General features: G+C 46.0%; 1 protein-coding gene across 7 annotated transcripts in view; it reads right to left on the reverse strand.

Moving 5' to 3' along the window:
- The window catches only part of PRKN (parkin RBR E3 ubiquitin protein ligase), a 1,163,789-nt gene that overhangs the window by 26,018 nt on the left and 1,124,091 nt on the right, over positions 1-13,680 (reverse strand). For 4 of the 7 annotated variants that reach the window (XM_032485307.1, XM_032485306.1, XM_032485312.1 and 1 more), the window contains exon 10: positions 8,120-8,203. The exons of 1 other annotated variant lie outside the window; for it this stretch is intronic. In XM_032485307.1, coding sequence (XP_032341198.1) covers positions 8,120-8,203 — 84 coding nt within the window. Of the gene's footprint in view, positions 1-1,850; positions 2,011-5,117; positions 5,670-8,119; positions 8,204-13,680 lie in introns of those variants that run through there. 2 more of the 7 variants (XM_032485310.1, XM_032485311.1) reach the window with 2 other exon arrangements.

A 13,680-nucleotide genomic window follows, 5' to 3' on the forward strand; every position in this document is an offset into this window, starting at 1 on the left:
TGGCCCTCAGGTGGCAGCTTTCCAAGTGTGCGGAGAAACCTGTTTCATGAAAGACTGAGGGATGGATGGTTTTGCCTGCTTCCTCTGTGCTGAGCCCTGGGGGGAGGACAGCCGAGTTGAGGGCTCGCGCCTCTGTTAAGAACTGCTTCTGTGTTTGCTCTGATCTTACGGGTGTCATGGACACAAGCCCTGGTGGTTTTCAGGGTGAGCTGTTTTGGGAGCCGTCCCTTTGGTGGGCATCTTAACAGCTTGCGTGCTAGACATGGGGTCCAAACCCTTTGCTCCTCTGGGAGAGGCTGAGAGTTGGGGGTTCCCTTCCAACTGTAAGGGATGGTGCTGGGGGCGGGTTTTATGGCAAGAGTGTGTCTCAGTCTTTCCTGTCTCAACGCGGGTATTTCCTCGCTTGTCTGAGGCGTCGGAGTCGCTCAGCTGGTCGCTGGAACCCTTCACAGCCCAGGGTGCAGCTGGGCCGGCGGCCCTCATTTCGGCGCGCTTGGCTGCGCTTCACAGAGAGCGGGCTTTTTACAAACTGAAAATGGTGGCAGCTCCGCACGGAGCTCGTCCTTCAGTGCCGCTTTCCTGATCGTGTTTGCTCACTTGTGTCTTTGTGTCGTATTCTGGTAATTCTTGCAGCATTTCACATTTTTTCATCATTATTGTGTATGTTATGGTGATCTGTGCGGTGCCAACAGCTGCCTGATGAGGCCCTGCGACCCCACACTTCCAGCCCTTGGGCAGCCGCCTGCTCCTCTTCGGAAGATGCAGTCCTTCCTTCCCTGGTGGGTGTTTTTCCCTGGTGGATGCTGCTCGCCCTGGCGGGTGTTCGCCCTGGTGGGTGCTGCTCGCCCTGGCGGGTGTTCGCCCTGGCGGGTGTTCGCCCTGGCAGAATGAACAGCCCTGGGAAGTGAGCAGCCTCACTGTAGCTCAGGCTGACGTGTCTCAGCCCACGTTTCCTCCTTGTTGGAGTCATAAATTCCACTCCCCTGCTTGTCTCAGCCTCTGTCTCCATCTTATTGGGGTCATAAATCCACAACCCTCCTGTGTACCAAAGCCCCTTACCTCACTTATAGCCAATCAGAAACCCGTTCCCTCATCCCTTTGTGTTCACAGCCCCTTCATCAATAAAAGACCTGCAGGTTCACCCCAGCGCTCACACGGGCATCCCTCGTCTGTGTGGCCCGCTGTTCCCCACAACAGTGTACCTATTAAACTCTTCCCTTTGTCTCTTGAGCTTCTCTTTGTCTCTGGTAAATTCTTTTACTGCCCACAACACTGGCCCACCCTGTCCCCCAGCAATCTGTGATCTGTGACCTTCGATGTTACTATTGTGATTGTGTTGAGGCACCATGAACTGCGCCCATAGAAGACCACAAACTTAAGCAAAAGATAAACATTGTGTGTGTCCTGACTGCTCCATAGCCCAGCCGTCCCCCCATCTCTCTCCCTCTCCTCGGGCCTCTCTATTTCCAGAGACAGAACAATATTGTAATTAGGCCAATTAATATTCACACCACGGCCTCTAAGTGTTCAAGCGTAAAGAAGAGGCACACATCTTTCATTCTGAGTCAAAAGCTAGAAGTGACTCAGCTTAATGAGGAAGGCATGTCCAACACTGAGACAGGCCTGAGGCCAGGGCTTCTGCACCAGTCAGTCAAGTTGTGAATGTAAAGGGAAAGTTCTCGAAGGAAGTTTAAAGTGCTACTCCAGAGAACACACGAATGATAAGACAGTGAAACAATCTTATTGCTGATATGGAGAAAGTTGGAGTGGTCTGGATGGAAGACCAAACCAGCGCAATGCCCCCTTATGCCAAAGACCAACCCAGAGCAAGACCCTAACAGTTCAGTTCTATGAAGGCTGATTCAAGAGATGAGGAAGATGCAGAAGAAAAGTGCGAAGCTGGCAGAGGCTGGTTCACGAGGTTTAAGGAAAGACGCCGTCTCCGTGACATCCAAGCGCAAGGGGAACAGCGAGCGCCGAGTAGCAGTGGCAGCGAGTCATCCAGAAGACCTAGCGCAGAGAATTCATCAGATTTTTGATGTAGATGAAACAGTCTTATCTTGGAAGAAGAAGCCATCTAGGACTTTCATAGCTGGAGAGGAGAAGTCAATACCTGGCTTCAAAGTTTCAAAGGGCAGGCTGGCTCTCTAGTTAGGGGCGAATGCAGCTGCTGACTTTAAGTTGAAACTAATGCTCAGTCCCCATCCCCAAGTCCTAGTGTCCTTAAGAATTAGGCTAAACGCACTCTGCCTATGCTCTGCAAACGGAGCAACAAAGCCTGGATGACAGCACACCTGTTTACAGCCTGGTTCAGTGAATATTTTAAGCCCACTGTTGAGAACTACTGCTCAGAGAAAAAGGTTCCTCTCAAGATACTACTGCTCACTGACAGTGCACCTGGCCACCCAGGAGCTCTGACGGAGGTGGGCAATGAGATCAATGTCTTCATGCTGCTAACACAACTTCCGTTCTGCAGTCCATGGATCAAGGACTAATTTCAACTTGCAAGTGTCATCATCTAAGAAGTACATGTTGTAAGTGTGTAGCTGCCATAGCTAGAGAGTCCTCTGATCGGTCTGGGCAAAGAGCATCAGAGGTAAACTGAAGACTCCTGGAAAGGAGCACCTTTCTAGATGTCGTGAAGGACATTCAAGATTCGTGAGAGGAGGTCAAAATATCAACATTAACAGGAGTTTGGAAGAAGTTGATTGCAACCCTCATGGACGACGTTGAGGGGTTCAAGCCTTCGGTGAGAAAATAACTACAGACGTGGTGGAAATAGCAAGAGAACTAAATTAGAAGTGGAGCCTGAAGATAGGACTGAATTGCTGCAACCTCATGGTAAAACGTTACCAGATGGGGAGTTCCTTCTTATGGATGAACAAAGAAAGTGTTTTCTTGAGATGGAATCACTCCTGGTGAAGATGCCATGAGGATGGCTGAAGTGACATCAAAGGATTTAGAATACGACCAAAGGGACTTGATAAAGCAGTGGCAGGTTTAGAGAAGATTGACTCTAATTTTGAAAGCAGTTCTGCTGTGGGTAAAATGCTACCAAAGAGCATGTCATGCTTCAGAGAAATGGTTCATAAAAGGAAGAGTCAATTGATGCTGCAAACTCCATTGACTTAGTTTGAGAAACTGCCAAAGCCACCCCCACCTTCAGCAACCATCACCCTGATCAGTCGGCAGCCACGAACATCGAGGCAAGACCCTCCACCAGCAAATGCATCACTACTTTCTGAAGGCTCAGATGGCAGTTAGCAGTTTTTAGCAATAAAGTATTTTTAAATTAAGGTATGTATTTTTCCTGGACATAATGCCATTGCACATTTAATAGACAACAGTATAGTGTCCACATAACTTCATGCCACTGGGAAACCAAAACCTTTGTGTGACTCGCTTTGTTGTCATGTTCACTTTGTGGCGGTGGGCGGGAACTAAGCCCGCGCTGTCTCTGAGTTGTGCCTGTACACTTGGTGTGCCCGTGGGAGGAGAGGCGCTCAGGAGCCTCCCAGGTCACCATCTTGGCCCACTCCTCCCCGCCCACTCTTGCAGAGTTCTTTCCAGGCTTCATGGTGAGTACAGATATATGGGGGTGAAAGACGGAGTTGCCATTCATTCAACAAACATTTACTGAGTAACTCTTATGTGCTAGGCACTGGGGCTTATAAAGACAGAGCAGGGACAGACCTTGCACTGAGACAGTTCTGAATCTCATGAGAGAGACAGGGAAACAACATTTCAGTGTGATGCATGTATAACAGATGTATGTATAGTAGTCTGAGAACATGGAGGAGGTGGTGAGGCGGGCAGATGGCTTGCATGGAGGAGGTCGCATATGATTGGGGTCTTGGAGGTTGAGCAAGAGTTTGGCAGGCAGGGATGGCACACTCCCGTCAGACAAAGTAGATTTATTCATCAGAGGGAGTGGGCAGTGTTCCCAAACTACTCTGATCAGGTGCAGCCAATGAAAATAATTTCCTGTGTAGCCTTGGACAGCACCATAAAAAGTCTGGAAGTCTCCGTTTGCCTTCCTGCTGAATAGGACGAGTAACAACAACTCCTCAGAACCCCTGGGAGAGTGAATCAATCTATGTGGTTTATAAGAGCAAGTGTTTACTTATTAGAAAGCCTCTGGGGGGTGGGGTGGGGGACGTGGAAGGCAACCAACGTGGGGAGGAGAAGGAGCAGGCGCGAGCAGCAAATGGAAATGGACTCTCATTAGCCTGTGAAGGATTGATCTTCTGCCACTGATTTCCCAAACCCCCAGCAGTTGCAACTTAAAGCTTGTTCAATATTTTAAAACCAATTTAAAACCAATTTTTGAGTTTGCTTTTCTTTTCAAAGTGTTGCATTAATCAAAAAATGCATTAAGTTTAGGGTCAAGCAGCCTAACCAATGGGAAAAGCCTGATGGGGCCCCAGGAGACGGGGGCTTGGCGGGCTGGATAATATAATATCAAAGACCAGAAACTGCTCAGCTTTAGAGGGAGGACAGTGGGAAGGAACCACAGATGGCAACAAGGGAAAAAATCCCGCAAATGAATTGAACTGGAAAGAAATCTGAAGAAGGCCAATGAGGGTATTTTGTCGTAGTAGCCAAATTCAGACGGGAGAACGCCTTCAGTTTCAAGACGGGAGGCTGCGATTTGATTTTTATTGTTAGATGTGTGGAGAGTCATTCTGTCAAAGATTTCAAGCCTGTTGGGGTGGCAGAGGGCGTCCATTTGGAGACCGCTTCCATTTCAGAGAAATGCAGGGAACAGAAAAGAAACTGGTTCTGTTAAAATAAAAACCCTTGGTGCTCTTGCCGGATGGAATTGGCTCTCTCAGTTCGATGAAATAGCTTGTTTGGTTTATCCCTTTCCACGTCCAAGAGTAGCTAGGGTTGGAATGAGGAAATGGAGACTCGGTGAAGCAGCCCGTAGGGAGTGTACTGGTTACCCTGTGTCCTTTTCTCCCCTCTGCCCTGCACCTGGAAGGCGAATCCCATGGGCTGCGACCCTTGGACCCCAGCTGGGTGTGGCCATTGGGAGACTTTAGCAAGACGCCCGAGGGTGGGAGAGAGAAGTGATGTCTGTCCCCCCCCCCCTACTTTGGGACCACTTCCTGCAATGCTGGACCTTCCGTGATTACGCCTCCTGTCACGAGCTCCTCCTTGGCTCTAGCTCTTGAGGTTAGTCCCCGTGTAATGTCATTTTCTCTTCTTGTCCTTTCAGGCCTAGGGCAGCCATGGCTCCCCACTGATGCTGGACTCGGAGGCCCTCCACATCGATTTTGGTTCTTGTGACCCTCGCTCACCACTGTAGGTGAGCCATGACCCTTCAACTAAAATGACCCTAAAACTAAAACTCATGCGCCCATCTGAATAGGAGTCTGTTTCCTACGGGACCTGGAATGGATCAGAGACTTAGAAACAAATGGCAGCAAAACCCCCAAACACTAGTTGCCTTCTGTTCTCAGGCAATAGGGGACCAGCAGACTTTTCCAGTTCGGTTGGTCCATTGGCTTTGTTTTCAAATAAGAGGAAAAAGGCTCAGTTATCAGGAGCTCCAGGCAAGAAGGAGGCTCATTTCAGGGAGATCTTGTGAGGCCATCTCTTCCTAAATTTTCTTTCCTCTTCTGAGGTTCTTATCACACTGATTGTTTGTGCAACCCCTGCTGTATCTAATAAAGTAATAAAAACTCCATGAGAGCAGGGACTTTATCCCCAGAGCCTAGAACAAAACGTGACCTGTTACAGGTGTTTAATACTACTGAATGAATGAAAGAATGTCTTTTTCTTTACAGATGCCACTGCGGACGGGAATGCTGCCTACCATTCCAGTAAAAAACAAATGTTGCCCGAAATCAAGCCATTCGGCACTGCAGCTCCCCCCACCCCCACCCCATTCCCAGTGGTGGACCCTGAGGGGAATTCAGGACAGAGGAAAACAGACACATTGGGTGCTCTGCATACTGGCTCTACACAGCTAGGATGCACATCTAAGGGATAATTTCAAAGAGCCCAAACTGTTGAATCTTCCTGTACATAGAAAGGCACTAAAATCAGTAACTCAAGATGTTTTTTTCTGTGTGTGATTAGCAGTAATCTTTTGATGTTCCACTACATGTTTTTTTTTTCCCCCTGGCAAAAACTCCTATATATTCTGGCTCCTCCTCTACCTCTTCAGAGCAGTTCCTCAGAGCTATCTGAGAGGTTGTCTCCCAGCTGTAGTCCTCAGAAAGTGTCCAAATAAAACTTAACTTGCAACTTTTGCATTGGGCGTTTTCCTTCAGTCGACACCACCATAATTCAACAGACATCTATCAGATGTCTATGCACCAGACACTGTCTAGGGAGGGAGGGGTGGATAGATCACAGCCCACGCAGTGCCCTCTGCTGGAATTTGCTTGTCATCTCTATCCCACTGTCCTCTTGACAAACTCTGACCCACCCTCCGTGACTTTTCTAGGGACGCATTATACAAAGCTATATTCGCTAAACTTTATTCTAGACTACTATTGTCATCATTTATTTTCCTGTGAGTCTCCCCTATGGTTCCCCTATGAGCCCCTGAAGATAAATGTCCTTATCTGCGTTTTTTTTTCAGAGAGCAGAGCAGATGCCTGGCCTGTGCCAGTGCTGGACTTCTTGTCTGCTCGTCGATGCTGTCTGCAGACACAGGCTTCTTGATACTGGTCATCCGCACTTAAGGCCAGCTCTGACTTTCTTTCTCCCTTATTTCTGAGTTTCTTTTCCTTTTAAAATCTGGGTGACCTCAATCATTAGGGCCAAGGTTGGTTGGTTCCTCCTGACAGGAGAAGGAAGGGCATTATCGAGTGGGTCTGGGACCTGGACAGCTTGAGGTTAAGCAATGCTCTTCTTCACCTTACTGCTACTATTTTCAAATAAATAGATGTTAGGGCAGCCCTTCTCGGAAGGCGTTGTCCATGTCGGTTGTCACGTGGATGTGAATTGCCAGACCACACCCATCCACCCCCCACCAGCTACAGCCTCTAGTCTAGCCCAGCCCTTCTGGCCCTGAGGCAGGTGGATTTCAGGGTCATTATTATTCCTGACGTCAGCACCCAGGATGCTTGCATTTGAACACCCCGGAGCTAAAAGAAGTCCACAGAAAGATCACCTGCTTCCTTTGCCACAGAAATGGCAGTTCAGCCCTAAATCTACCAATGTGCTCCAGGCCAGCATTTCAGTAGCCGCTGGGAAGATCTGAATTCACTAATTACGTTTATTTAGTTATGCTAATATGGAGTGAATACATACACAGAATACCTGATAGAGATTCACTCCTTTATGCTCTCATTTTAGAGCATTCAGATAGTTAAAATTCTCTGCTGTGAAATTAAAATGTTCTGGAATTTCTGTGAGTATTTATGTGGTTCCTGTCAATAAAATGACTAAAGGATTTATCTGGGTGGATTTGGTGTTTATACGCTTGTTAACATCTATATCAGGAGGAAAATAATGAGCAAATTCATCAACTGTGCTGAAGGTTTTACTCCTTTCCCCTAAGGTTTGGTTGATTATAATTAATAAATAAAAGACAATATATTTGCATTTCCCTAAGCCTGATATAGCACGTCAGAGAGTAAGGCTCAGTAAACACGTTCTTTACCTAATCGAGACTGAAATGTAGTTTAGCACAGCTCATGATACAGCTAAAAAACAGTAACGTCCTTGCATCATATAATAAATCCATCATGTCATTCACGGAGACAGTTTTCATCAAAGATTCTAAACAAAGGCACTTTTGAAAAAAAATAATGTGAGGTTAGTATTGATTTCTCTGATTTAGAAGTTGTTAAATTGTTTCGTCTCCCTTCTAAAGACTCCTCTGACCCTTATCCCTGCCCCACAGACCTCTGGGAAAAACTGTCATGAAAGTAGCAACACACCCCACATGGCCAGTGGGGCGCCTGCAGCTCCACCTGAGGAAGGGAGTGGGTCTGCAGGGACTGAAGGCTGGGAGGCCGGAGCCCACTTCATCACCGTGGCAGCAGGCGACTAGTCTGGTTTTGATTTTTTCCAGATTGGAACCTTCGATGGTCTCCAGGAAACAGCTCTTGTCCCTGACCCATATCCTGAGCCATGCTTTAAGGAAGAGGAACTCTACCTGAGTAACTGCTCCCACGGCCTCAAACAGGACGCTGCATTCACCTTCGTGGTACGATTCCTTGCAGTCCCGGCAAAAGACGAGCTGTGGGGGAACACACGGGAGTTAGAGGTGGGGTTGCCGGCTGCACTTGGCCTCAGCACGCTGCTCTTTTCCAAGCTCATTATATTCATGCCTCTGACTTGGGTGATGGTTTCTGTGCCAAATTCCTTTTTTTGCAAAGAGAAATAAAGTTCTATTTTGATGGAAGTATTCACTCTTAACTAAAGAATGTTCCAGGCACTGTAGCAGGGTTTCAAAATTGAATGAGTCACATTTGCTTTCTTCTAGGTGTTTCTAGCCTAGCAGAGGAGTCAGTAATGCAAAGATCCCTGTAGTAGAATGTTATTGGTATGAGAATTTGAGGAAAACAATTTCATTTAAGAATTTTATGTCTAATCTTTGTTTACATACGCAGAGGATTTATACATGCATGTTAATGGACTTATTTTTGTATCAAAAGCCAATTATGGAAAGAAGAAATGGGCTGTCATGGGTTGTCTTATGTACCCCACAATTTCATATGTGGAAGCCTTACCCCCCAGGACTTCTGGATGTGGCTGTATTCGGAGACAGGGCCCTTAAAGGTAATTAAGGTACAATGAGGTCATTAGGGTGGGCCCTAGTCAGTATGACTGGTATCCTTAGAAAAGGAGGTAAGGACACTGACACACACAGACTGGGACATGACTATGTGAGGACATGGGGAGAAGATGGCCAGCTGCCAGCCGGGGAGAGAGGCCTCAGAAGACACCACCCCTGCTGACCCCCTGTTTGCAGACTCTTAGCTTCTGACACCGGGAGAAAGATCATTTGTGTCGTGGGAGGCCCTGGCTGGGTGCTGTGTTATGGCGGCCCCAGGAAGCCAACACATGGGCTGAAGTGGATCCCCCCGACACACAGGGGGACAGTGCTCCTTTCAGTATTCACAGCTCCTTTCAGAAGAGAAGGGACCCAGGAGTCACCTGCCCTCCACTTGTCACCTTATGGAGAAGGAAGCTGAAAGACGTCTGGAATCACCGGGCCCTCCAGGACCGACTTCCCAACCACCAGCCCTGCTCTAGGGGCTGTTGTGGTGGCTGAGGGTGTGGGCTCTGCCGTCGGATGCACTGGGTTGGAGGCATCACCCTGTCACCTGCCAACCAAGACACCCTGGGACAGCCACCTTGGCTTCTGGGTGTAGAGTGTGATAGCCTTCTTATTTCTTCTCAGAGCAGAGAAAGAATCCACAGTTTGTGGGATACACTTTACTTAAGAAGGTTCAGGTTGGTGGCAGATATGTGTCTGTGTGTGTCAGGATGTCCTTACAGAAACCACCAGTACCACCGGCTTTTAATTTCTGACATTTAAATTTCCCCTGAAGTGAAAGCTAATTCAACAAACAGTATACAAACTGAATCTCAGAGTTCCTTCTTAAAGGATTTTTTTTAAAATTGTGTCTGCTCATCTTTGGGTTTGCCTCAAGACCCATCCCCCTGCTCTTATGCACTATGTTGAAAAACTGTGGACCGTATGGTTCAATCATTGAGAAGAGCTGCTGTGTGATTTCACCCCTCCGCTTCCCAGGGAGGCAAGTCTGATCTCTCGGCGTGACAGGAAAAACGCTTCACATCTTATTAGCTAGTGGATGAGATATAAAATCAGTTTCATGGTAGAGGAACACCCTGGAGGTTGATCAGTTTGTCAGAATAAATAGGCCTTTCCTGACACAAAGATATTAAACTCCCTCTCATGCTGGTACTACCAAGAATGGACTGTAAAAAAGAATAACGGAGAAGGAAGAGCATACAAAAATTAAACCCTCACCACTTTAGGATGGCAGGAGGCAAGTGAAAACTGCAAAAATGGGCTGGTGGTAATTTAGCATGAACGCACTTGCTAATTTGCTTCTATTCAGAGAATATAACTTAAAGTTACATACATCAGGCCATGGGCTTCCTAGGTAAATAACTCAGATCTGTCTCACACAAACTGGAGAAATAGCCAGAAGGTCTGATTTGATCTTAAAAAAAAAAAGGTTCAGGTTTTTAATGAAGATACCCAAGACCCAAGACTGTCAACCAGGTGCTTGTACAAATGCTTAGGCCCTCAGTTCTGAAACTGTGCACCAAGGAGCCCTGGGGCGCCACAGCAAAATCACAGGGGTGCAGTGGGACCTCGTACATACTTGAGGGGAAACACAGTGCCACTCAGCATCTGGTGGACACTGTGAGTCACTCACTCAGGACAGCTCATGGTGCTAATGGAGATGGCGCTGCCTTCCTTGTGAAGACATCCTGTCTGCAAAGCTGGGTTTTTGGTTACTGTGATAAAAACAGACAACTACTAGGTGACTATCCATTTGGAACATGAGATGTACTTACTTAAGAATGAAATTAAAATATTCTTTCTCTCAATTTATGTGAATTTTTTTTTCAAATGACTATTAAGTTGCTAAGATATTAATTTTTATTATGTTCTTTGTACCTAAATATTTAATAACAGAACTGCTAGGCATTTCTTTTGGGCTAGAAGCATCAGGAAAATCTTGTAGAGCCACTAAGGGCATGGTGAACAGAGGAAGTCTGGGGAACTCTGATTAGTCAGATACAAAACTCCTTGAGATAATGTTTGGGGTCTTTTTGCAAAAACTTCCAGGGACACAGGCATTTCCTGGGAACTTGGGGAGAAAACAGATCTGGCTCCAACGTTTCCTCGCTCACTCTGCCGACCTGCCTGCCTCCTTTCCGGGGCACGTGGGTCTGGCTTTAACTAGTAACGTAGAAGGCCGCAATTTACCAGGGGCTTATGAGTCGTTACCTGTGGGCTCACACTTGCTGAGGCTCTTTGAGATGCCTTATGAGTCAATACGAACTGGATGGAAGAGACTACCACACGTTTATATCGTTGGTTTATTGGATTATTTTCTTTTGAGAATAATTTGACAAATGCCACCAATTTCTGCAGTTTTTTAAAATAGAATTTCTTTAAAATCTTCAAAAAATCATTAAAGTAAAACATAGTTATTCCATTGGTTCTTTAAGCTCTATCCCCTTTTTAGATTGATCAAAAAGCAACATATATAGACGGTATAATCTTACTTCCTGTGATGTTAGTTTTACTTGTCAGGGTGGCCAGATTATCGCCCCCAGTTATTCAATCAAACACTAATCTCGGGTGCTTCGCGGTGAGGGTATTTTGCAGGTCTGTAAGATCTAGAACCACTTTAAATAAGGGAGGTGGTCCTAGGTGACATGGGTGGGGCTGATTCAATCAGCTGAGAGGTCTTCCGAGCAGAACTGAGGCTTCCTCAAGAAGACAGCCCACCTGTGGACCACAGCTTCAGGCAGCGCCTGAGAGTCCAGCCGCCCCTCCAGGCCGCCTGCCCTATGAACTTAGGATGCACCCAGACAGCCCCGCGTCACATACATCAGTTCTTTGCAATCAGTCTCTCTCTGTCTACAGAGATACAGATACATTAGATACAGAGCTACCTATGCACATAAGTGTACACTAAATACCTAGCATAGCCATGTCCTAGATATTTATCTATCTGCCTCTAGATCTGTGGGGACAGCGGAGCACGTCTAGATGTTCTATGTCTATGTCTGTATGTATATGTGTATCTCTCCTACTGGTGCAGCCTCTCTGGTGAAACCCTGGCTGACACAGCTAAGCTCCTATAGGAAACACTTTACTAGGTCAGTTTATTTTCACTAGGTCAGTTATTCTTTTGCAAAAGGATTGACATAAAAAAACCCCCACTATTTGCCTTTTCTATGTTATTTGAAAAATTGTAATTCAAATCTTTTCCCCTATTGGTGTTTAATCCCAAGTGCCCATAGGATGATTCATTTTAGAACACAACACCAGGAACAGCTTAGTCACTCCCAGCGGCGTGATGGTTCCCCTTTATTTGACAACGAACATAGTGATTCAGTACATTTCTCTCTTTGGCGTAGCTGCCTGGGAGGCTGGTGCCAAACTTTCCACTTAAATGACTTCATTTTAAGTTAAATTACCGATTACTCACTTAATTCGCTCATCTTCCTCATCTCTGATGCCTAAGATGAAGTACACAATTTTAAAACAACTATTCAATAAAGGATAAGTTCAAAAAGACAAACTTATTTTTTCTAATAAGTAATAGCCAAACAATTTTTGCCACTCAAGTCATATTTTTGCCTTGCAATTAATAAATGTTGAGTGTTTACTTTTAGGATGAGTAAAACCTTGGACCTGGACCAACACATGAAAGAACAGCGCATTGCAATACATGAAGTTGCATAGTGACGTTTACATTTTAAAACATCAGATAGACTTTAGTGTTTACAGGAAGTCAGAGCCATCTGGAATCAGAGGCCCTTCTCTACTATTTATTATCTGTGTGATCCTAACATCTCTTTGCTTTAGTTTTTTGCATCTGTAAAGAAGAAATAACAAGATAATCGATATTTAACTCAGTTTCTGGCACAAGGTAAATGTGAGAAATGGTTTTCTCATGGAGTTACAATGGTTTCTAAGCAGTAAAATTCTACAGAAAAGTAAGGAGGTAGTAAAGCACCTTATTAATTCCCAGGATACGGATAGCCACTTTGTTATGGGGAAGCCTCGAGTGAAACTGAGGGCCACCTGGGACGTGCCCAGCTCGTCAACTCCCCGTAACCACTGCAGAGAGAGGGATGTGTCTGCTCTCGCTTGGCTCCTGTTTGAGCAGAGGTACTGTCACTGTCAACCCCCTTAGGAAGTCCTGTGCCACCACACAGCGAGATGGACCTACTGTGCTATCACTCACGGTCATGTCAGGAGAGAAGTCATTTGATCGATGTTTGACTTTGATTTCCTATATGCTCATAACGGAGACATTTAAAAGGAGACAGATGTGTATGTTCTCTTTGGAAGCATAAAAAGGAACCCAATGAACAGCTTCCAACGCAATCAGAACATTCAAGTGGCCGCTGATCAATAAACTTGAGAACCAGTCGGTACCTCCAAGTGATGACCCTAAAAATAAGGGTTTGATCCTTAAAGTTGAATGATCTCTATATGAAAGCCCAAATTTCTCTGTGCTTGTGTCCTATCGCGACGGCATCTATTAGAAAAGCACTTTATTATGTGCCACTTATTTGTCTTCCGCAGCTCTGAGGTTCTGTGTTAAAAGAACAGGAGAGAATCAAATACCATCTCAGGACCCCTTACTGTAGTCGAGGGAAACATCAAAACCGGGAGGCACACATATGTACTTCTCTGGGGACAGATGGAATATCTGTCTTTTAGGGACATGACTTTCCAGAAGATGGCAGCAGTGATGTATGAGATTCAGCCTCTGTGTGTTCAAAATTGTATATCAAAGGAGTAGGGCGCCCCGTGGGCTGACTAGCCACTGATATATGCAGAACTCGTTCTGACAAGACAGTGCCACCGAACGGAAATGGTGCTAGATTATAATGCGCCAAAACACAATTTTGAACGGAAGAAAGTCGGGTTATTTCCTTTCAAGTACGCAACATCTTAAAATCACAGAAGCTCGTGGTGCGAAGCAA

Source organism: Camelus ferus, chromosome 8 (assembly GCF_009834535.1).
Source record: "Camelus ferus isolate YT-003-E chromosome 8, BCGSAC_Cfer_1.0, whole genome shotgun sequence".
NCBI classification, from domain to species: domain Eukaryota; kingdom Metazoa; phylum Chordata; class Mammalia; order Artiodactyla; family Camelidae; genus Camelus; species Camelus ferus.